Source organism: Lontra canadensis, unplaced genomic scaffold, assembly GCF_010015895.1.
Source record: "Lontra canadensis isolate GAN:19392208 unplaced genomic scaffold, GSC_riverotter_1.0 scaffold81, whole genome shotgun sequence".
In the NCBI taxonomy this organism is placed as follows: Eukaryota; Metazoa; Chordata; class Mammalia; order Carnivora; family Mustelidae; genus Lontra; species Lontra canadensis.
The window spans coordinates 491,408-514,901 of record NW_022631075.1 but is presented as its reverse complement, the minus strand read 5'-3'; the positions used below and the strand labels follow the sequence as shown (position 1 = coordinate 514,901).

The 23,494-nt window shown below is 44.3% G+C and overlaps 1 protein-coding gene and 1 non-coding gene across 3 annotated transcripts; one reads left to right on the top strand and one right to left on the bottom strand.

The window, feature by feature from the left end:
* The first annotated feature begins 12,377 nt into the window (after positions 1 to 12,377).
* Positions 12,378 to 21,466, top strand: RHOXF1 (Rhox homeobox family member 1). 2 transcript variants are annotated; one of them, XM_032882294.1, is made up of 4 exons: positions 12,378 to 12,908; positions 12,963 to 13,521; positions 17,072 to 17,117; positions 21,240 to 21,466. In XM_032882294.1, the coding sequence occupies exons 1-4, from the start codon at positions 12,704 to 12,706 to the stop codon at positions 21,354 to 21,356; spliced, it is 927 nt and encodes a 308-aa protein (XP_032738185.1). In that variant the 5' UTR covers positions 12,378 to 12,703; the 3' UTR covers positions 21,357 to 21,466. The 2 variants fall into 2 exon arrangements, with proteins under 2 accessions (XP_032738185.1, XP_032738184.1); XM_032882293.1 differs by having other exon boundaries at positions 12,378 to 13,521.
* Positions 21,467 to 22,977: 1,511 nt separating this feature from the next.
* Positions 22,978 to 23,084, bottom strand: LOC116882164. Its single transcript, XR_004385563.1, has one exon. It is a non-coding gene; the product is annotated as a U6 spliceosomal RNA (small nuclear RNA).
* Positions 23,085 to 23,494: the final 410 nt, after the last annotated feature.

Genomic DNA, 23,494 nt, shown 5'->3' with positions numbered 1-23,494 from the left:
TATTTGAAATTTGCTAAGAGAGTGGATCTTAATTGTTCTTACCAGAAATAAAAAGCAAACTAGTGAGGTGATAGGTAGGTGTGTTAATCACCTTGATTTGGGCAATCATTTCACAGTGTATACACATATCAAAATACCAAGTTGTATACCTTAAATATTTGCAATTTTTATTTGTTACACCTCCTTAAAGCTAAAAGAATTCAGATAAAATGACACAGAAATAGAGGAAGAAAATGATAAAGGTGATAAATAACGCCATGTGAGGACATTTAAAGGAATATCTACAACAATAATAAGAGGAACAATAACTAACCATCATTTAGGAACAATAGCTAGGCTTCTAGAGCACTTAGGAAGGCCTTTTGGTTCTCCTCTGCTGCCTTAACCCTTATTCTCCACCCTCCCCAACTCCCAACAAAGAATTTGCATTTATAAATTGTGTTATTATCTCAAATGGGAGATGTTTGTTCAGCACCCAGGAAGCGGTGGAAGCGGTGGTTGATTGCCTACTTAGTGTCCGGCACTCAGAATTCTTTGATGAGTAAAGCAGGGCTCCTAGTCTGCCTTCAGCTCGGGTCATGATCTCAGGGTCTTGGGATGGAACCCCGCATCAGGCTGTCTGCTCAGCAGGGAGCCTGCTACCCTCCCCCCCACCTGCCTCTGCTTACTTGTGATCTCTCTCTCTGTGTCAAATAAATAAATAAAATCTAAAAAAAAAAAAGCAGGGCTCCTAGAGCACACTTAGCATGATAAACACCGAGAAATGTACAGAATTGTTGAATCACTACATCGTACACCTGAAACTAATGTAACACTGTATGTTAACTACACTGGAATTAAAATAAAAAACTTAAGAAAAAATAGGGCTCCTTCATTCCATGAGCTTAATTTAGTGGTGGAAAAAAATGTGTTCTGGAAAGAGAATATAAAGTGAGTAAATTCCTGATGGAAGGGAGATCTATCTGGCTGTGACATCTGTCACCCCACTGATAGCCAGGGCTGGATCACCTGATCTGGCTGGGAAAAAAGATAAAGTAAAATTAAATTAAAACAAGTAAATTCCAGAGGGCAGGAGGTGCTTGGCCATGTTCACTCCAAGTTGGGAGGTGGAAGGTTGAGTGGGAGACCAGGTCGCCTTATGAAGGGACCAGAGTAAGAATGAGGATGTAAGGGAGTAGGATTTATAAGGGCTTGACGCAGATGGGTGGAAGATAAGGATGAAAATGGGAGCAAAGAAGGCAATTGTTTAGGTAATAAGAAATACTAAGTTGTTGTTTAGGTAATAAGAAATACTAAGTAATTGGCTTTAGATTTTTGTAACTTTTTCCCCTAAGTTCCTGCTAGATTTCATATTCTAGTAGTCAATGTATTTTCAGTGAAATGTAAAAAATACTCCCGTTCTCTTTGAGCAGTATTAATTTCTTGAGATCTTATTGCTTGTCACTTGAATCCTGTAGCTGTCATACATCTGGTATAAGCAACATTTGATTTTTGAAGTGTGTAGACCATCTCTTCATATTTCAAAATGTAATTTTACATTTCTGCATTTTAAAACAGTTTGGACATAATCTAGACGCATGCTTCTAATTCACATACCTGTACATGTGACCTTTGTGAACAGAAATTTGCATGTATAATCTGTGTTTACTTGTAACTTTCTGGTAATATACTGCTTATATCTGTGGATTCAAGTTTCTGAAGTGAATACCAATAAAAAAAAAAAAAAAAACTTAGGCCAAAAAAAAAAAATGCTTAAATGGGATCACTCCCGAACTGGATGAACTATGAAAGGGACGTTGAAACCAGGCAGGCTTCTCAAGGCGAAGGCGCGTCCTTCTCACCTCCTCCCTCTCCTAGCCCAGGAGGCCAGGGCTCTGTGCGGGGAGCGGCCACGACAGAAGGGAAGGGGGTGCCCCCTGGCACAGAAGGCTGAAGATGGCTGCGGGATTGGGAGTGGGATCAGTGGGACTGGTTTGGAGATCCTTGATCGAGGCCACCCCGCTGATGGCTCAGGCCGTTCCAGTTCCCAGACTGAAGGCAAGAAGGCGGATTTGCTGTGCTCGGGACTCTTAGTGCCACGCTTCCCTCTGGAGCCCCTGTTGCTGCCAGCCGTTCCTTTGCTTCCAGGACGCAATGCCATGCATCTGCCCAAAGCAGAGACTTGAAACTAGTGCCAGGGAAATCAACAAAGCCCTTCCTGTGCCTAGAGTGGGCTCCTGCCCAAGACGGGACCAGTTGTGTGCATCTAGGGAAATGAGCCACGGAGGCAACACGTTCCCTGCACCCTTCCGTTTCCTCAGGACCCTCTTGGAGTCTAAGTTGAACAGGAGACTGTGTCTTTTCTCAGCCAGGTGCCTGAAATGACTGAAGGTAAGGGCGATGGGCCACAAGACATTTCACAGACACAGTCATTTCCCCTTTGGACAATAGTCAATTCAGCTTGCATTAGGGTGTGTGTGTGTGTATCACATATTATATAATATAGGGTGTGTACTGTATCGTGTACATCTGCGTATATATGTGTGTGCATATAAAAATGGCTCTGGGCCCCTGGGGGAATCAGTTCCTTAAGCGTGGGACACTTGGTTTTGGCTTAGGTCATGATCTCAGGGTCCTGGTGAGGTTGAGCTCCTGCATCAGGCTGGGCGCCGGCTCAGAGCAATCGGCTTGAGAGACTTTTCCTCTTCCTCTTCCTCCTCCTCTGCTCCTACCCCGGTAGCGCTCTCTCTAAAATAAATAAACAAACAAACAAATAAAAACTTATAAAAAAAGGAATGGTCAAGTCAGAGTATATTTTTTAAAAATATTTTATTTATTTACTTGACAGAGAGAGATCCCCAAAAATATATTTTATTTATTTATTTGAGAGACAGAGAAAGAATGAGCAGGGGAAGAGGGAGAGGGAAAGGGAGAAGCAGACTCTCCACTGAGCTGGGAATCTGACATGGGGTTCAATCCCAGGACCCTGGGATCATGACCTGAGCCAAAGGCAGCCGCTTAACTGACTGAGCCACCCAGGCACCCCCCGCTTTTTTAAAGATTTTGAATTACATTTTAATTATGGATAAACAAAAATATATTTTTCAATAAGAATGTTCCATGTAACATTTGGGAAATACTTATATGAAAACGTTATTTGTCATTTGTTTGAAATTCAAATATAAGGGAAAGTTTTACGCTTTATCTGCCAATCCAAGTTTATTTCACCATCTTGAAAATCAAGAAGATTAAGGGGTGCCTGGGTGGCTCCATTGTTAAGCGTCTGCCTTTAGCGTAGGTCCTGAACCCAGGGTCCTGGGATCAAGCCCCATATCTGGTTCCCTGCTCAGCAGAGCACCTGCTTCTCCCTCTCCCTCTGCTGCTCTGCTACTTGTGCTATCTCTCACTATCTCTCTCTGTCAAATAAATAAATAAATAAATAAATAAAATCTTTAGGAGCACCTGGGTGGCTCAGTGGGTTAAAGCCTATGCCTTCGGCTCGGGTCATGATCCCAGGGTCCTGGGATCGAGCCATGCATCAGGCTCTCTGCCTGCTTCCCTTCCTCTCTCTCTGCCTGCCTCTCTGCCTGCTTGTGATCTCTGTCTGTCAAATAAATAAATAAAAATCTTTAAAAAAAAGAAAATCAAGGGTGCCTGGGTGGCTCAGTGGGTTAAGCCTCTGCCTTCAGCTCAGGTCATGGTCTCAGGGTCCTGGGATCGAGGCCCACATAGGGCTGGCTCTCTGCTCTGCAGGGAGCTTGCTTTCTCCTTTCTCTCTTTGCCTGCCTCTCTGCCTACTTGTGATCTCTCTCTCTCTGTGTCAAATAAATAAATAAAATCTTTGAAAAAAAATCAAGATTAAAATATTGATGCATTAAAATTTTTTGAATTTCTGTTCTGTTCTTTTATATAATACTTTTGATCATAAGTGATAACTGACATTATGAAAATTCAAGGAATTCATAGACGTCCAAAGCAGAAAGAACAAATCTACTCACATCTCAGGAAGAAAAAAAATAATCAGGGTTGGTATTGGTGATATTCAATATTGCTTGATATTCTCAAGGATATCCCTAGGCACACAAGGATGAAGAAGAAAGGGTGAATGGATGCATGTATGTAGAGAGAGAATCTAATAAGACTGGAATCATACTACATATGCTTTTTAAAAAGTATTACATTCAAATTATACTTCATTTTATTTTGTTTTATTTTTAAATTTAAAAAAACACTTTATTTATTTATTTATTTATTTGACAATCGCTTCTCGACCTTTTGGCTAAGATCAAGTGTATTTATTTGACAGAGAGAGACACAGCGAGAGAGGGAACACGAGCAGGGGGAATGGGAGAGGGAGAAACAGGCTTCCTGCCTAGCAGGGAGGGCGACGCGGGGCTCGATCCCAGGACCCTGGGATCATGACCTGAGCCTGAGGCAGACGCTTTACCGACTGAGCCACTCCGGCACCCCAAATTTTACTTCATTTAATAGAAGAAAAAGAAACATAGGAGATCGAAAGAACTGCTGAACTTCAGGAAGTTGTTTCTTCACCACAAGAGATATTAGTTTCACAAAATCCCCCTTTTTTTCTTCTCCAGAGTACTCTGAACTTCTCAGTCTGTTACCTTGTCTCTAAGGCATATTTCTTTTTTTTTTAAGATTTTATTTTTTATTTGACAGAGAGATAGAAAGCACAAGCAGGCAGAGCAGCCCGCAGAGGCAGAGGGAGAAGCAGGCTCTCTGAGGAACAGGGAGCCTGAAGCGGGGCTCGATCCCAGGATGCTGGGCAGGCAAAGGCAGGCGTTTAACCAACTGAGCCACCCAGGCACTCCGAGGCATAATATTTCTTAAGACTCTCCCGAAGATGCCCACTTATCCTTAACAGCTACAAAATGTTCCAGCACGTATGATCAGGTCATGTGAGGTCTGATTTGTTACGTAAGACCTCCTGTCCTGGACACTCAGATGTCTTGGTCCTCAGTGGTCAGAAATTTGAGATCAGAACTAGATAAGCAGAGTGAAGAATGAAGTTAAAGATACTCACAGCCAGGGACAGAGAAGAGAGAGAACAAAGCTTATATGAGAGCAGGACTTACAAACAGAAGGAAGAGGGTAGAACAATGGCATCCTAGGACGATGAATTGAAGAGTTTGTTCTTTCTTACTTTCTTTCTTTTCAGTGCTTTCAGTGACATTCTTCTGCTCCAGAGAATGAAATTGTTTAATGTTAGCTTCTCATGCAAAGGTTGCAAATTGGCAGCTGCTGCCGGCATCTATCCTGCAGACCTTCTTTGGATGGTCAGCACGCTTTTTGAGAAAACAGATTTCAGTTAGGGGCAGCTGGGTGGCTACCGGTCAGTTAAGCGTCTGCCTTCGACTGGGTCATGATCCCAGGGTCCTGGGATCAAGCCCCACATGAGACTCCCTGCTCAGCGGGGACCTTGCCTCTCCTTCTCCCTTTTCCATTCTCCCCACCTGTGCTCTCTGGCTCTATCTCTTTGTCAAATAAGTAAATAAAATCTCCAACATACTTGCGTAAGCTCCTGGATTATTTTGATGCAAATCAAGACATCACATAGTTTCATCTGGAGATATTTCAGTGTGTAATTCTAATCATGCCTCTTTCCGTTATGCCACATATGGCACAGGTTATACTGTGGTGATAGGATATATTATGCGATAATAGTAGTGAACATTTTTTAAAGATTTATTTTACTTGAGGGGCACCTGGGTGGCTCAGTGGGTTAAAGCCTCTGCCTTCAGCTCAGGTCGTGATCTCAGGGTCCTGGGATCGAGCCCCACATCGGGCTCTCTGCTCAGCATGGAGCTCGCTTTCTCCCACCCACTGCCTGCCTCTCTGCCTACTTGTGATCTCTGTCTGTCAAATAAATAAATAAAATCTTTTTTTAAAAAACAGATTTATTTTATTTGAGAAAGAGTGAGCACACAAGTGGGGGGAAGAGCTGAGGGAGAGAATCTCAAGCAGACTCCTCAGCAAGCGTGCAGCCCAACTTAGGGCTCGATCCCAGGACCCTGAGATCATGACCTGAGCTGAAAACCAAGAGTCGGCTGCTCGAAGGACTGAGCCAGCCAGGTGCTCCAGTAGGGAACATTTCTTTCTTTTTTTTTTTTTTTTTTTGAAGATTTTATTTATTTATTTGACAGACAGAGATCACAAGTAGGCAGAGAGGCAGGCAGAGAGAGAGGAGGGAAGCAGGCTCCCTGCTGAGCAGAAAGGCCGATGCAGGGCTTGATCCCAGAACCCTGGGGTCATGACCCGAGCTGAAGGCAGAGGCTTCTTTAACCCACTGAGCCACCCAGGTGCCCCAGTAGGGAACATTTCTGAGGGCTTCTTCTGTGGCTAGACATTGGGCCAGATACTTCTGTATGTTATGTCGTTTCTTTTCTCATCAATTCTATGGCAGATACTTCACTATTATCCCCGTCTTCTAGAGAGTCTCCACATACAAGTCCCCCTAATATAGGTATACATACATATACATATGAAAATAGATACTTACATATAAATATAACATTTATACATTACTAATATGTTATCCATATCATAGAAAAATTTAAATACTTACATAAATAATTTAATTTTATTTATTTATAAATTTATATTTATTTTACTTTTAATAAATTTATTTATTAAATATATATATACATTTTTATACAGAGATTAGAAGTAGTTTCATTGTTTTTTGTTTTTGTGTGTTTTTTTGGTTTTTTTTTTAAAGGTTTTATTTATTCATTTGACAGACAGGGATCACAAGTAGGCAGAGAGGCAGGCAGAGAGAGAGGAAGGGAAGCAGGCTCCCTGCTGAGCAGAGAGCCCGATGTGGGGCTCCATCCCAGGACCCTGGAATCATGACCTGAGCTGAAGGCAGTTGCCCAACGACTGAGCCACCCAGGTGCCCTGTTTTTTTGTTTTAAGGAAATCTTATTCGCCCTGGTAATATTAAATTCCCATAAACTGGGGTTCACATATCTCATTTTCCACTCATGTTAGGGTCCGTTATCAAATGGGATATGTGAACCCAAAGTTCAAAACTTATTTTCCAGGAGCGCCTGGCTGGCTCAGTCAGTGGCACATGCAATTCTTTATCTCAGGATTGTGGGTTGGAACCCCACAATGGCTGTAGAGAATACTTAAAAATAAAATCTCTTTTTATTCTTCATTTTTAAAAAGATTTTATTTTATTTATTTGTCAGAGAAAGAAAGAGGGAAGAATGAGCATAAGCAGGGGGAGCGGTAAGCAGAGGGAGAAGCAGATTCCCCTGAGCAGGGAGCCTGATGCAGGACTTGATCCCAGGACACTGGAATCATGACCTGAGCCAAAGGCAGACACTTTAAGTGACTGAGCCATCCAAGCATCCCTAAAATCTTTTTTTTTTTTTTAAATAGATTTCATTTGGGGCACCTGGGCGGCTCAGTGGGTTAAGCCTCTGCCTTCTGCTCAGGTCATGATCTCAGGGTCCTGGGATTGAGCCCCACATTGGGCTCTCTGTTTGGCGGGGAGCCTGCTTCCCCCTCTCTCTCTGCCTGCCTCTCTGCCTACTTGTGATCTCTATCTCTCTGTCAAATAAATAAATAAAATCTTTAGAAAAAGAAAATTTAAAAAAAAAAGATTTCATTTATTTATTTGAGAGAAAGAGAGAGAGAGTACACACACAAGTCGGGGTAGAGGGAGAGAATGTCCGCAGACTTCTTGCTGAGGAGTCTGATTCAAGCTTGATCTCATGACACAGAGACCTGTGACCTGAGCCGAAATCAAGAGTCAGACCTTAACTCACTGAGCCACCCAGGCGCCCCTTAAAAATAAAATCTTAAAAAAAATTATTCTCCAAACATGGCTAATTATTTCTCACCAAATAGTTGTTTTTTTTTTTTCCAGATATACTAGCCTGGGTGCTGCCTTCAGTCACATGCATGCATCTCGGCAAGCTCTTTTCTGAGGGGCTCAAACCACAAATATTCCGCATTGGGAGCTGTAGAAGAAATGAAATACATCACCTTCAATTCCTGTGTGCTTTTAAATACCTATCCTTGGGAGGGGACAGGGCATCTGCGTGGCGCACTCCTGATTTCAACTCAGGTCATGGTCTCCCAGTCTTGACATCAAGGCCTGGGTCAGGGTCAGGATGGATTCTGCTTGAAAGTCTTCCCTTCTGGCCCTCCTCTTGCTCTCTCTTTCTCTAAAATAAATGAATGAATTAATTAATACATACTCCAGGGGTGTCTGGCTGGCTCAGTCGGTAAAGCATGTGACTCTTGATCTTGGGGTTCGTGAGCTTGAGCCCCACATTGGGGGGTATAGTTTATTTTTTTTTAAATCAAATCAAATCAAATCAATCAATCAATCAATTCCTCTTGCATCACACTCTCCCACAGTACATTGCTAGGTAACACTCAGATTGAGGCCTTGCCGTAGAGATGTTTTTTCCTCCACACTAAATTTAAGGGTCTGGACATCTGTGTGGCTCAGTCGGTTAAGCCGCTGCCTTCGGCTCAGGTCATGATCCCAAGATCCTGGGATCGAGTCCGGCATTGGGCTCCTTGCTCAGTGGAGAGCCTGCTTCTCTCTCTGCCTCTGCCTGTCTCTCTGCCTGCTTGTGCTCTCTGTCTCTCTCTCTTTCTGACAAATAAATAAATAAAATCTTTAAAAAAAAATAAATTTAAGGGGCATCAAAACCTCAAGTTTCCTGATAAATGATACCTTTTTCACAATTAAAAAAATCAAAATTAATTATCATGAACAAATTATCAAATTTTTAAAATATTTTACTTATTTCGGGTACCTGGGTGGCTCAGTCATTAAGTGCCTGCCTTGGGCTCAGGTCATGCTCCAGGGGTCCTGGGATCAAGCCCCGCATCTGGCTCCCTGCTCAGCAGGAAACCTGCTTCTCCCTCTTCCTCTGCCCTTGCTTGTGTTCCCTCTCTTGCTGTGTCTCTCTGCCAAATAAATAAAAAAAATCTTTGGGAAAAAAAAAGATTTTATTTATTTGAGAGCGAGAGAGAGCAGGAGTAGAGGGAGCAGAGGGAGAGGGAGAAGCAGGCTCCCTGTTGAGCAGGGAGTCTGATGCAGGGCTCATTTCTGGGACTCCGGGACCATGACCTGGGCAGAAGGCAGACGCTTAACCAACTGAGTCACCCAGGGGCCCCTTGTTTTGTTTCATTTTTTGTTTTTGGCACATTAGGTAGAGATATAGACCCACTGAGCTGTGGCCTCACAACAGGGACAATACTGGAGACCATGGTCTTCATGGTGATTTTGAACACGGAGAGACCCCTAGCCGTTCCCAGCATCTAGGGTCCACAGGACAGGACTTGGTCACTTGCATCTTTAAGTAACTGACACTCATTGAGGTAACTGAGATCATTGAGTTTTATCCTCAGTCAAGGAAGAGGGAGAAAGGAGAAAAAAGATAATGAAATAGCATAAGAAAAAAATGAAATAGGGAAAGGGGTACATGGTGGGGAACTGGAAAAGGCCACTAATAATGGAGAAGAAGCAAGACTCTTAACTCTAGTAAACAGAGTTGCTGGAGGAGAGGTGGGTGGAGAGATGGGGTAACGGTGATGGGCATGAAGGAGGGCACTTGAAGTAATGAGCTCTGGGTGTCATGTGCAGCTAATGAATCACTCAATTCTACCTCTGAAACTAATAATACAGTATAGTTTAATCAAATTGAATTTAAATTTAAAAAATGAGGAAGAGGCAGTTAAGAGTGTGTGGGTTCGGGGGCGTCTGAGTGGATCAGATTGTTGAGCATCTGCCTTCAGCTCAGATTATGATCTCCATGTCCTGGATCCAGCTCCACGTCAGGCTCCCAGCTCATCGGGGAATCTGCTTCTTCTTCTCCCTCTGCCCTCCCTGCTTGCGCTTTCTCTGTCTCTCTCTCTCTCTCAAATGAATAAATAAAATCTTTAATAAAAAAGAGTGTGTGGGTCCAAAGCCTGACCCATTGTGTGTCCTGAGCCAGTTGCGTGAACTTGTCTCTCAACTTCCTCACCTGAAAAATGGGCATGATAACAGTGCCTGTATCCTTAGGCTTTCAGGAGGGTTCTGTGAATTAATGCATGTAGTCTCTTCTACTCCAAACATCCGATCCATCAGCAAATTCTCTTAACTCCACCTCAAAAACACATCCCCAAAACTTTCACTTTTCCTGCAGGCCTTAAACCTCACCACTCTTATCTGAAAGTGCAATGTTGCATTACCTTTCTGTCTCCATGCTTTCCCATTTTCCCTCCTCTGACCATTCTACCCTAGGAAGCCAGAACAATCTCATGGTAAAAATGTGAATTAGACTCTGTCGTGCTGGTGACTGTAACTTTTATAGTGCTTATCTCTCTGTTGGGCCTAGAATAGGCATTTAATACACGGCAACTATTATTGCATTATTTTCTGGATTCTAGGAAGAAAATGCATTATGTCTAGAAAGAGAATCTATCTGTTGAGTGAAATGAGCATGAACCTGAAGCAGCCAGCTTAGGCTTATGGACTGAAGCACATACATGTGCAAAAAGACATGATGCAGGTATTATTTTCACAAGAAAATGTCCTCTTTTCATCCCACACATGGCACGATCTCAATCTCTCTCTCTCTCCCCTCTTGGGCTCATATGGAAAAAAAGAGATGAACAGGGCCGAAGTAGAAATGTGAGGCCACTCAGTGAATGGTCATTTGTGAAGTTTTGTTATTGTCACCTTGAGGAATCCTCACCATACCCCATTACAATCGGTAGTTACAATTGTTATACCCATTTTTAAGACGATTAAACCAAAGCAAACTAAGAATAAGCAGCTCCCCAAATTAACCAGATAGCACATGGTGAGCAAAACCAGGATGTAGAACTCTGTGGTCTGGCACCAGAGCTTTTGTTCTCAGAAACCTGTCACATCAGACCATGATTGCTGGCTACATCTTTTTATTTTATTTTTATTTTTATTTTTAAAGTAGGCTCCATGCTTAGTATGGAGCCCAACACGGGCTTGAAATCACGGCTCTGAGATCAAGACCTGAGCTGAGATCAAGAGTTGGACACTTAGGGGTGCCTGGGTGACTCAGTTGGTGAAGCGTTTGCCCTCTGCTCCATTCATGATCCCAGAGTCCTGAGATCCAGTCTCGCATGGGGCTGCCGCTCTGCCGGGAGACTGCTTCTCCCTCTGCCTGCCCTCTGCCTGCTGCTGCCCTGATTTGTGTGCGCTCTCTCTCTCTCTCTCTGACAAATAAATAAAATCTAAAAAAAAAAAAGAGAGAGAGAGAATGAAAGAGAGAGAGTCGGACACTTAATCAAGAGCCTGAGCCAGGCGCCCCAGCTTCCCGGCTACCTTTGTTTAGGATAGGGCTCCATTTGAATTTTAAAATAAAAATAAAAAGCAAATTAAATTTAGCTTGAAATTTTTTAAGTAAATACTAGCATGGTTGGTATGGAGTTAGAGCAACACTCAGCCGGGGTACATGAGTGACGGAGGTTAGATAACACTGAAGGACACGGTGGGGAGAAAAAAAAAATGCGGGGCACGAGATCAGGTTGATATATTTTTTAAAGATTTTATTTATTTATTTGACAGACAGAGATCACAAGTAGGCAGAGAGAGAGAAGGGGAAGCAGGCTCCTTGCTGAGCAGAGAGCCCGATGCGGAGCTCGATCCCAGGACCCTGAGATCATGACCTGAGCCGAGGCAGGGGCTTAACCCACTGAGCGACCCAGGCGCCCCCAGGTTGATATTTTTAAGAAAGGGGGTGGAGAAGTCCGGGGGGAGGGCGAGGAAAGAGGGACCAGCAGCGGGGAAAGGTGGAAAATCACCTGGGTTGATGAGGAGCCCAGCCCAGGAACCGGCAGAATTTGCGCTGGGGACCTGCTACCACAGACTGGCGTGGAACACTAGTGAAGATGCATCCCTCCATTGTGGTATCCAAAGCTAGTAAAATGTACTAGGTTTTTTGGGTGCATTAAGCACTGGCGGGGGGGGCGGGGTCTACACTTGCACTCTGATGTGAATTCATCACCAAAAATCTGGAGTACTTGAACTTTTTCAAGAGGCATATTAGATTTCTTGTGAAGCGCATCTTACCCAGAATGCTTCACAAACCCCGCCCCGAGATCCCACTCCCGGCGCCCCCGGGAACATGGCAGGCTCTGCTTTCCGTGTCCTTGCAGAAACTCAGTTAATCATTTTAGCTTAATCTCTAACCTGTGGTGTGTGCAGGCTGCCAAAGAGAGAGGGTTCGACCACGAGACTTTTCCAAACTTTTCTACCAGCATTCCTGTAGGTAGTGTGAAGCCCCCACCTTTCCCCCCCAAAGCCCTCCCCCACCCCAATCCATTGCCCCCCAGATGAGTTTGCATCATCCAGTACAGCCCCTTCCTCAGAGCTGACACTCTGGTCAAGTCGGGGACTGGTAAACTGAGCTGTAAATTAGAGCCCCCATTCTCCACACACGCCAGCCCCCTACCAACACCCATCTTTCCCATAGTGCCTACATTTTGGCCACGCCCCGACCACTTGTGTGCCTAAGTAAGTCCCACCCACCGCAATTGGCGGGAAAGGGAAAGCCAATAGCAATCCTTTAAGGGGGCGTGCGCGGGCATTGAACCTGCCCCAAACCCTGAGGAATCCCAGAAGGCGCCAAAAGAGGACCAGCAACTCTGCAGCTCTGTTCTCAACCACCAGAGGGTTTGTGGAAGCGCTGGACTTCAGCTCACCACGGTCATGGAGCCTCTGCCCAGAGGCAGCTACTATGACCCCGGTGACTACTACGACCCCAGCTACTGGCTGGGAATGTACGAAGTGGAATCTGTGCAGGGCGCAGCACCAGAAGCCGAAAGAGGCCACATTTCTGAAGGAAATCCAAGCTTTGTGGGCAACATCAACCACGAAGGTGGCGTCAACTACGAAGGCGATCTCAACTTTGAAAGCGACCTCAACTTTCAAGGCAACCTCAATTTTCAAGGCGACCTCAACTTTCAAGGCGACCTCAACTTTCCAGGCGACCTCAATTTTCCAGGCGACCTCAATTTTCCAGGCGACCTCAACTTTCTAGACGACCTCAATTTTCCAGGCGACCTCAACTTTCCAGGCGACCTCAATTTCCCAGGTGACCTCAACTTTCCAGGCGACCCCAATTTTCAAGGCGACTTCAACTTTCAAGGGGATCCCAACTTTCAAGGCGACCTCAACTTTCAAGGCGACCCCAACTTTCAAGGCGACCTCAACTTTCAAGGAGACCTCAACTCTGAAGGCAACATCAACTTTCAAAGCAACGTCAACCTTGAAAGCGACATCCACAATGAAGAAAACATCAACCATGAAGAGATCGTGAGCTGTGAGGGCGAAGGGGACCACGAGGTCAGCGGTGGCGTCCAGGAGCTGGGGCAGCAGCAGCCCGAAGAGCTACCACAAGCAGCGGCTGCTGAGGCTCCGCAGCCCCGGAGCAGGCGAGGAGTCCAGCGCAATAAGTTCACGCCAATGCAGGTTCAGGAGCTGGAAAGCGTTTTCCAGCACACCCAATACCCAGATGTGGTCGCAAGGTGAGAAGCTTGCCCCGGGAGGTGTCTGGCTTTCCAGGGACCTTGGGCTTATTTCCAGGAATCTTTTTTTCCTTCCACCTACCCCTACCCCTCAGCCTCCTCCTTTCCCTCTTAAAACAAAGGTAAAGGGCTGAGGGAAGGAGAACGCCTTCGGTGCATCAAGGGAAATACTTTTATAGGGTAATTACGTGAAACAAGTCTGGAAAATGTGGTGGGTGGTCTTTGGTTTTGCTTTTTATTTTTTTAAAAAGATTTTGGTTACTTATTTGACAGAGAGAGACAGCGAGAGAGGGAACACAAGTGGTGGTGGGGGGAGGGGCGGAGAGGAAAAAGCAAGCTTCCCGTGGAGTGGGGAATCTGATGTAGGACTGGACCTCAGAACCCTGGGCTTATGACTTGAGCAGAAGGCAGACGCTTAACTGAGCCACCCAGGCGCTTCTGGTTTAAAGATTTTATTTATTTGATAGACAGAGATTACAAGTGGGGGGGGGTAGTAGGCTCCCCCCTGAGCAGAGAGCCCAATGTGGGGCTCGATCCCAGGACCCCTGGTTTTGTTTTTTAAATTGTGGTAGGGCATCTGCCTGGCTCAGTTGAGAGAGCCCACGACTCTTGACTCCAATGCTTGTGAGTAGGAGCCCCACATTGGGGGTACAGAGTACTTGTGCTTGTTTCGGCAGCACATATACTAAAAATGGGAGTACAGAGTACTTAAATAAACTTAAAGAAAAGAAAAAAAAAAAGACTCGGGGCGCCTGGCTGGCTCGGTCGGTTAAGTGTCTGCTTTCGGCTTTGGTCATGATACCGGGATCATGGGACCGACCCCGGATCCGGCTCCCGGCTTTGTAGGGTGTTTGCTTCTCCCTCTCCCTCTGCCTGCTGCTCCCTCTGCTAGTGCTCTCTCTTTCTTCCTCTCTTGCTCTTGTCAAATAAATAAATAAAATCTTCTTTAAAAACTTGTGGTAAAATAGGGGTTCCTGACTGGCTCAATAGGAGGATGGGTGCAGCTCTTGATCTTGGGGGTCCTGAGTTTGAGCCTCACTTGGGTGTTGAGATTACTAAAAAAATTTTAACAAACTTTAAAAAACAATAAATTGTGGTAAAATATACATAAAGATAAAATTTATTATCTTAACCATTTTTAAGTGTACAGTTCAGTAGTAGTAATTACATTTATATTTTTGTACGACTAATCTCCAAAACTCTTTTTGTAATCATTTTTATTTATTTATTAAAAAAAGATTTGTATTTATTTATTTGACATAGAGAGACAGTGAGAGAAGGAACACAAGCAGGGGGAGTGGGAGAGGGAGAAACAAGTTTCCTGTGGAGCAGGGAGACTGATGCGGGGCTTAATCCCAGGACCCTGGGATCATGACCTGAGCTGAAGGCAGACACTTAATGATTGAGCCACCCAGGCACCCCCAGAACTCTTTTCACCTTGCAAAACTAAAAGAATACACAGTGAACACTCACTATTCCCCTGTCTCCCCCAGCCCCTGACAATCACCTTTTTACTTTGTGTTTTGATGAATTTGACTATTGTAGGTGCTTCCTTTAAGTGGAATTACACAGTGCTTTTCATTTTATGACTGGTGTATTTCACCTAGTGTGATGTCCTTAGGGTTTGTCCATGATGTAGCATGTCTCAGACTTTTCTTCCCTTTTAGGGATGAGTAATATTCCATTATTTGTAAATACCATATTTTATTTATCTGTTCATTTATTAATGGGCACTTGAGTTGCTTCTACCTTTTGGCTATCATGAGTAATGCGGTTATGAACATGGGTGCGCAATTAGCAGTTGGCGTCACTATTTTCGATTATTTTGGGTATATACCCAGAAATGAATTACTAGATCATATGGTAATCCTGTTTTTAATTTCTTGAGCAGCTGTTCTGCTGTGTTCCATAGTGGCTGCACCATTTTATATTCCCACTAGCAATGCACAAGGATTTCAATTTCTTCATATTCTTGTTAGCATTTGTTATTTTCTTTTTATTTTCTTTTCAGTGAGTGTGTGTATGTGTGTGTGTGTGTGTGTGCAAGCAGTGGGAGGGACAGAGGGAGACAGAGAACCTTAAGCAGGCTCCACACTCACCAGGAGCCCAATGCAGGGCTTGATCTTACGACCCTGAGATCATAACCTGAGCCAAAATCAAGAGTTGGATGCTAAACCGACTGAGCCACCCAGGCGCCCCAACACTTGTTATTTTCATCTTTTTTTAAGATTTGATTTTTAAGTAATCTCTATACCCAACGTGGGGCTTGAACTCACAGCCCCGAGATCAAGACTTGTATACTCGAGGTGTCTGGGTGTCTCAGCAGGTGGAATTGATTGAGTGCACCCCCTCCCCTGTTCCTGGTAATCTGGAATCCTGGTAACCACCATTTTACTTTCTGTCTATGATTTTGATTACACTAAGCACCTCATACAAGTGGAATTAAGCAGTATTTGTCTTTTTTTTTTTAAGATTTTATTTATTTATTTGACAGAGAGAGAGAGAGGGAGCACAAACATAAGCAGGGAGAGGGGCAAAGGGAGAAGGAGAAGCAGGCTCCCAGCTGAACAGGGAGCCTGATGTGGGACTCCATCCCAGGACCCTGGGATCATGACCTGAGCTGAAGGCAGACACTTAGCCAACTGAGCCATCCAGGTGCCCCAGAAGTTTTAAATTTTGATGTACTCTAATTTATACATTTTTTCCTTTTATTATCTGTGTTGGAGGCTTTTTGTAAATAATATTTTATTGGAATAGGGTAAGGAGAATAAGGTAGTCTCCTGCAACTGCAGTGCTGGATGCTTTCATTTAAAATCTTGAGGACAGGGCGCCTGGGTGGCTTAGTGAGTTAATCGTCTGCCTTCAGCTTGGGTCATGATCTTAGGTTCCTGGGATTGAGTCCTGCATCAGGCTCCCTGCTCAGAGGGGAGTCTGTTTCTTCTTCTGCTTGCTGTTCCCCCTGCTTGTGCTCTCTCTGTCAAATAAATAAATAAAATATTTTTAAAACATAGTAAAATAAAATCTTGAGGGAGGGGGTGCCTGGCTGGCTCAGTTAGAAGACCGTGTGACTCCTGATCTCGAGGTCATGAGTTTGAGCCCCACATAGGGCATAGAGCCTATTTAAAAAATAAATAAATAAAATTTAGAGGGAGAGGCACCTGGGTGGCTAAGTCCAGTAGAGCACACAACTCTTGATTTCAAGGTAGCGAGTTCAAGCTCCATGTTGGGCATAGAGCCTACTTTAAAAATAATAGAAAAAAAATAAAATTGTGATAATCTGTTCACCATAGATTTTTTTGCATCAATTCTTATTTTTTAAAATAGTGCATTAAAATTATTTATCTTGACTTCCAAGTTTTTGATGCCACCTCAAATTTTGAGGGGAAACCATCTATGAAGCAAGCCTGGAGCTGGAAATAACAGAAAAGTTTACTTGGGGAGGGTCTTGAGGGAGAGGGTACACATTTTAAAGCAAGCATAATATGTATCTTATACATTTTATTTTATCCACAACTCCAAACACTAAACATGTGTGGTTTTCTCTCCTCAGACGGGAACTTGCAAGACGCATGGGTGTGACTGAAACCCGAGTGCAGGTCAGTAAACCTGGATGGTGTGGCAGCCATTTTAATACTGGCTTTAAGACTCAGACACTCTAGAGGCACCTGGGTGGCTCAGTGGGTTAAAGCCTCTGCCTTCAGTTTGGGTCATGATCCCAGGTCCTGGGATCAAGCCCTGCATCGGGCTCTCTGCTTAGCAGGAAGCCTGCTTCCTCCTCTCTCTCTGCCTGCCTCTCTGCCTACTTGTGATCTCTGTCTGTCAAATAAATAAATAAAATCTTTAAAAATAAAGACTCAGACACTCTTGTCCTAGACATTCTCAAGTTGGTGCATTTCAGTTGTCTTTTTTTAACACTGGCAAATAAGTTGACTTTAGGAGTCTTTGTGGGTAGAAAACGGGATATGTGAACTCCAGCTTATGGATATTTGACATTACCAGAGAGAACATGATTTCCTTTTTTTTTTTTTTAAAGATTTTATTTATTTATTTGATAGAGAGAGACACAGTGAGAGGGAACACAAGCAGGGGGAGAGGGAAAGGGAGAGGGAGAAGCAGGCTCCCCACTGAGCAGGGAGCCCGATGTGGGGCTCAATCCCAAGACCCTGGGATCATCACCTGAGCTGAAGGCAGATGTTTAACCTACTAAGCCACCCAGGCACCCCAGGGAACATGATTTCTCAAAGGAAAAGAAGAAATGAATTGCTTCTCCTATTCTTTATGCAAAATTAAATACATATACATGTGTGCATGTGTGCATTTTGCAAACCTATAGATGGTATATCCTTGTGTCTCTATAGTGCATATATACATGTATATGTGTATATTTGATAGAGTTCAACTCCTTCAAACAGATACCCTTCAGAGAGTACTTCTGTGTGGAGTCATACTGGGGCTCAGGCTGACTGTGGAAGTGTTCAAATTAATGCAGAGAGGAGCCAGTTATGAGAGGGTTCACTTGTACTAAATTAAAGGCAAACAAACTCTTAGCTAAGTGGGTGAATTTATAAACATTGGGGTGAGGGAGAAAGGTATCCTCAGAACACATTGTATAAGTAACTTATGTCTGTTTAGTGGTGCTGAGACCGATCGGGGGAGACAGCTTCAAAGTCCAAGTACCTGGGCCTCCTACCATTGTTTTTAAGTGTTTGGTAAAGTGGTGTAGAGTGGTAGCTCTACGTTTTAATTTTCTGGAATACTTCGATGTATCAACCTGAAAGCGTGGCTAGAATGTGAATACACGTTATATGTGAGACTGGGGGGGGGAAGAGTTTGCAAGCTTTGGAAATTTGTCTAAAGAATGAAAGAAACAAGCCAAAAAACCAATATTGAATGAATGGTAATTGACCTAAGAAGGGCAAAAAGGTTAGAGAAGACTTATATATAGCCAAAACAGACCTTACAGACACAACACAAATTCAGTGTTACGCATCTGCTAAATGTGTAAGAGATATTCTCTTGAGGACTTCTAAACTTCAAAGATTTTTTTTTTTTTTCATTTTGGCGATACTATTTTGAAAAGTTGAGTTTTGTGGAATTTGTTTGGGGTTTGGGTGGGCCTTATTTCGAGGTAGATTCATTATGTTATCTTTTTAAAAACAATGTTATTTTTAAATACTTTTATTCCCTCAGGCTGTGTTGACTAATTTGTAGGTCATGGGATAAAAAGGTGACCAAAAAATCAAACAAACCCCCAAACCCATTTGAGTTATTTCAAAGTGGTATTTGCCCAAAACAGAAAGGAAAGGAAATGAGGATGGGCGTGTTGGCTTTGCTGCAGAGTGCATGTGAGGAGCTGGAAGGGCATTGGCTAGCTCGGTTGGAGGAGTACATGACTCTTGATCTCAGGGTTGTGGGTTCGAGCCCCACGTTATGTGTAGAGAGTACTAAAAAAATAAATAAATAAACTTAAAAAAAATTTTTTTAAAAGAGAAGGAGTTGCAGATCTGGTGGTAGGAGTATCTGAAAATCAGCCCCACAAAGCTGACCATTGAGTAATGACATTCCAATCCCAGATACTGGGGTCCCAGGCCTGGCTCAGATTGGAAAAGTTGGGAGGAGGTTGGGAGCACTTTTTCAGCTGACAAGGCATGTGCAGAGGAAAAGGAAAATGTAAGGTTTGGTGAACTAGCTTTTTCTTCTTCCTGGGTTTATGTGTGCTCTCTCCATGGCATTCTGAAGGGAACATAAGCCCCAAGAAACAAATCAGGGAAAAAACTTAGTGTTCCCATGTATTTCCAAACCTTACAGCATGAATTTCCCCCAAGAAACTTAATATATGGTTTTCCTCCTTTGTATTGCAAATAGAACTGTTTTTGTGAAACCAACATTGAGACTACAGCTAGCTATGGGGCTTTACTTTATGTTTATGGAGGTCTGACCACTGGTACACTTGGATCCCCCCAAAACAAGCTCTATTACACTGGCCTTGTTGAAATTATGTATTTCTGCTGCAGAAATACCACCAATTAAAAAAAAAAGATTTTATTTATTTATTTGTCAGATAGAGAGGGAGAGAGCCACAAGCGGGGCGGGGGGCAGTAGGCAGAGGGAGAAGCAAGCTCCTTGCTGAGGAGGGAGCCTGATGCGGGACTCCATCCCAGGACCCTGGGATCATCACCTGAGCTGAAAGCAGACGCTTAACCTACTGAGCCACCCAGGCCTCCCCAAATACCACCAATCTTAAAGTAGGAGAGCAAACATGAGGCCTCAGGCCAGGAGAAAAAGCCCTATATGCAGTTTGGGAACTTCTGAAAGGATTTAAATACAATGTTAACCCCATCAACTAGGACACTGAGAAGACAGTGAAGTCTGACAGTTTTGTTTGTGTGTTTGTTTGCAAAAATAGTTGGCAGATATGTAGGAAGGAACCATTTTATGACCCCTTACCCTCATTGCTGTCAACTGTCCTCCTAAAATGCGTGTTCTACCTTCTTGCCTTAAGAATAAGGGGTGGGGGGCGCCTGGGTGGCTCAGTGGGTTAAAGCCTCTGCCTTCGGCTCGGGTCCTGATCCCAGGGTCCTGGGATCAAGCCCTGCATCGGGCTCTCTGCTCAACGGGGAGCCTGCTTCCCCCTCTCTCTCTGCCTGCCTCTCTGCCTACTTGAGATCTCTTTCTGTCAAATAAATAAATAAAATCTTAAAAAAAAAAGGATAAGGGGTGGGATTGGGAAATCCTGGTTGAATAGCAGTATCTAGGATAAGCTGCCCACCAGACAGCAACACTTGCAGTCCAGGATCCCGGAACTGTATTCAGAGTAGAGCAAGCTGACCTGGCTCTGAGCCCGGGAAGGTTTGTAGAGTGGGCCAGGCTGGAGTATGCGGAACTGACAGTGGCCGCGGTGGTCTGGGTGGCCAGAGATCGGTGAGCATTTTAGTTAATTTCAGTCAAGTTGGTCTACACTTTCCTTAACACTACAGGCTAAATTCAAGGCAGTGTTCATGGTTTCAGCAACTCTCGTGTCCCAGCTAGACATGCTCCATGAGACCCCACGAACTCCATGGGACCCCAAGACTAGGGCCTTCCTTTGCCAGACTACTTTTTAACTGTCAAGAGGTTTCAGAGGACTAATGACCCCTCAGACATCCTTGAAGGAAATCTGTCTAAAAAACCAACGCTTTTCCTCCTATTAGTAATTGACTTTGTGCTGCAGATAAGCCTTTCAAATAGGGACCGTTCCTGTCAATATAACTTTCAAGAGGGCCCACTATTTACAATGCCTATGTTGCACCCCAAAACACCCCAAAACTCTCTCTGTAGTGAGGAGGGGACAGAAGGTAACTGGATGGCTGAGGATCTGCTGTCAGGATACAGACCTTTTTTTACCTTATTACCAAGTGTTGGGTCAACAACAAAGACCCAGGGCTAGACCAGGTCATTAGCTAGACCTGCGTCCAATACCTGAAAAAAACCATTTGAATATTAAAATCGGGAGGAGAGAGACAAAGCAATAAGCCTATTCCAGAACCTGGCACATAGCTGGTGCTCACTAAGGATGAGCTAAAGGGAGGGGGTCTTGTGTTAACTTTCCTGAGTAAATAGCTTCCCTTGGTGTGACGTATAAAATCTCCATGACATATACAGTTGCATGTAAGCTTTTTTCTATAATGACATTAAGTGTCCAGTATGTTAAACTGATCCCTTTTCCCCTCTGATTGCAGGTGTGGTTTAAGAACAGAAGAGCCAAGTGTAGGAGAGATGAGAGAGCAGCAACGCTCAGAAATGCACCACGGGCTAACCTGGACCACCTTTTCATCTTCATGCTGGATGGGCCCTAGAATGCCACCCTCGTTCAGAAGCCAAATTGGAGATAGGTTCTTCTTGTGTCACTGACACCCTACTACCCTATCTCCCTTATAGTTGCATTATCAATAAAGAGGCAAGTTCTGCATGCATTTGTCTTTGTGAACCAAATGGGGGCAAGTAGGTTCTGTACGTAAATTGATAAGGAAATGCCGTTGAAACAGAACGACAAGGTGTTATGCCCGAGTTTTCATGTCTGAGAGACCACCAAGGAGCCAACACCGATGTAATCACATGAGGGTTTATTTGACAAGCTTAAGCTTGGGCCCAAGTATACCCGACACAGCGGAGTAGGGACCTGGACCCTGAACCAGATTACAGTCAGAGTTTTTAAAGGCAGAGTAGGGGTGGACTCGGCGGTGGGTGAGGACAAAGGGGATATTCAGAAGGGCTATCAGGGTAAAGAAGACTGTCAGGATATTGGAGGCCTAGTTATTATCAAGCCAAGGCTGTTTTTCCCTCTAATGAGGCACTAACAGGAAGACAGCTGGGAGTTTCCTGGTGGAATGTCACATTCCTCCTATCAAGCGTCCTTGCTAGTGAGATTTAGCACTGGGACATTTGTAAACCGAGGGAGAATCCTGTCTTGCAGGATCACGATCTTTGCAAGTTAACTATTTGTTCACACATACTACTGAGGGGAGGGGAGCGGGTGGAGAGGGGGTGCAAGGTGCCAGCTTTTGCTTTGTCAAGATGGCTGACTTATGTCAGGGCTAGACTTGAGGTGGGTACAGCCTTGTTTTTCTTGGCCTCCACAAAGGTTTCCTTTCACGAGGCTACATCCCGGAATCGCTCTGTGTGGGCCCTGCACGTCACAGAAGCTCACCAAGGACCCATGATGAGCTTGCCCTGACCCATATATTCTCTTCTATCCCTCGGCCCACCTTTATCCCCACCTTGCCCCTTTGGGACCACAGATATGTGCAAGATGGGGTGGGGTGAGTCCCTAGTGAGAGGACAGTGTCATTTCTGGAGGAGACTAGCTCCACTCATGCTGACATGTTCGGGCTGAACACTGGACTCTGGGGAAACCTCTTAAGAAGCTCCTCACAGGGATTCAGGGGAAGATGGCTACCAAACACCGAACCAGTAGGTTTCAAATTCTGTTCACCACCCTCCCTTTTTGTGGAGGGGACTGGGGAATAGAAGCCATTCTGGCACACAGGTTCTGTTGCTTCAGCAGAAAAATGAGAAGAGATTCCATCAAGGCCAGAAAGAGGCTCTTCTCCCTTTTCTTCCATCCCCACCACTCCCCTCCCCGCCACACCGCCCCAGGATAGCATTTTATCGATCTTTCTCCAGCTCAGAAGCTGACCATCACGCCTTTAAAAGTATTTTGTCACCTTCAACATCCTTGAGAGGAACCCAATTCCTGTTGTTCAACACTGAAAGGGGACCAGCTGGTTTACTGCTGCTCAAAGCAAGAGTAAGGAGACGTCTCCTGAGCAGTGTTCTAGAATAATCCCTCATTGAGAAGAAGCAGGCATACCTTTGCTTTGTTCCTGCTGGATTCTCTGTGTACAAATGTCAGTGTAGAGAAAAACAAGGAAAGGTTGGTGAAGTGAAGAAGCCAGGCCTACTTTTTTTTTCTTTCTTTAAAATACAGAATGCTTCACGAATTTGCACCTCACCCTTATGCAGGGGCCGTGCTCACCGTCTCTGTATTGTTCCAATTTTAATGTACATGCCGCTGAAGCGAGCACAGGCCCACTTTTTTTTTAAAGGATTACTTTTTTCTCAGTTCCACCTTTGTTTTTGATTAATCTGTAGCAATGCGAGGCTTGTTTCATGGAGTTCTGTGTGGAAAGCGATCAATTGTGGCTGCCGTGGTCATGTGAAGTGATTGCAGAAACTACAGACCAGGTGTCCTGGTCACATCAGAGTTTCCCCTCATGGGAGTTGATCAGAGACCAGTTTCACAGTGCTTGTACGTTCCCAGTGTGGAAGGCTCTGTTTTCTTGGGAAAGCATGTGCTCTTGGCCATGGTGGCCATGAATGTTTTATTCCTTCTTCCTATCTTTCTCACTCGTGAGTGACAAGATGTCAGAGAAGTGGTTGCAATGTCAGGCTTCCACAAAGGGGATGTTACTGTTACCCAGAGACCCCAGGCCTT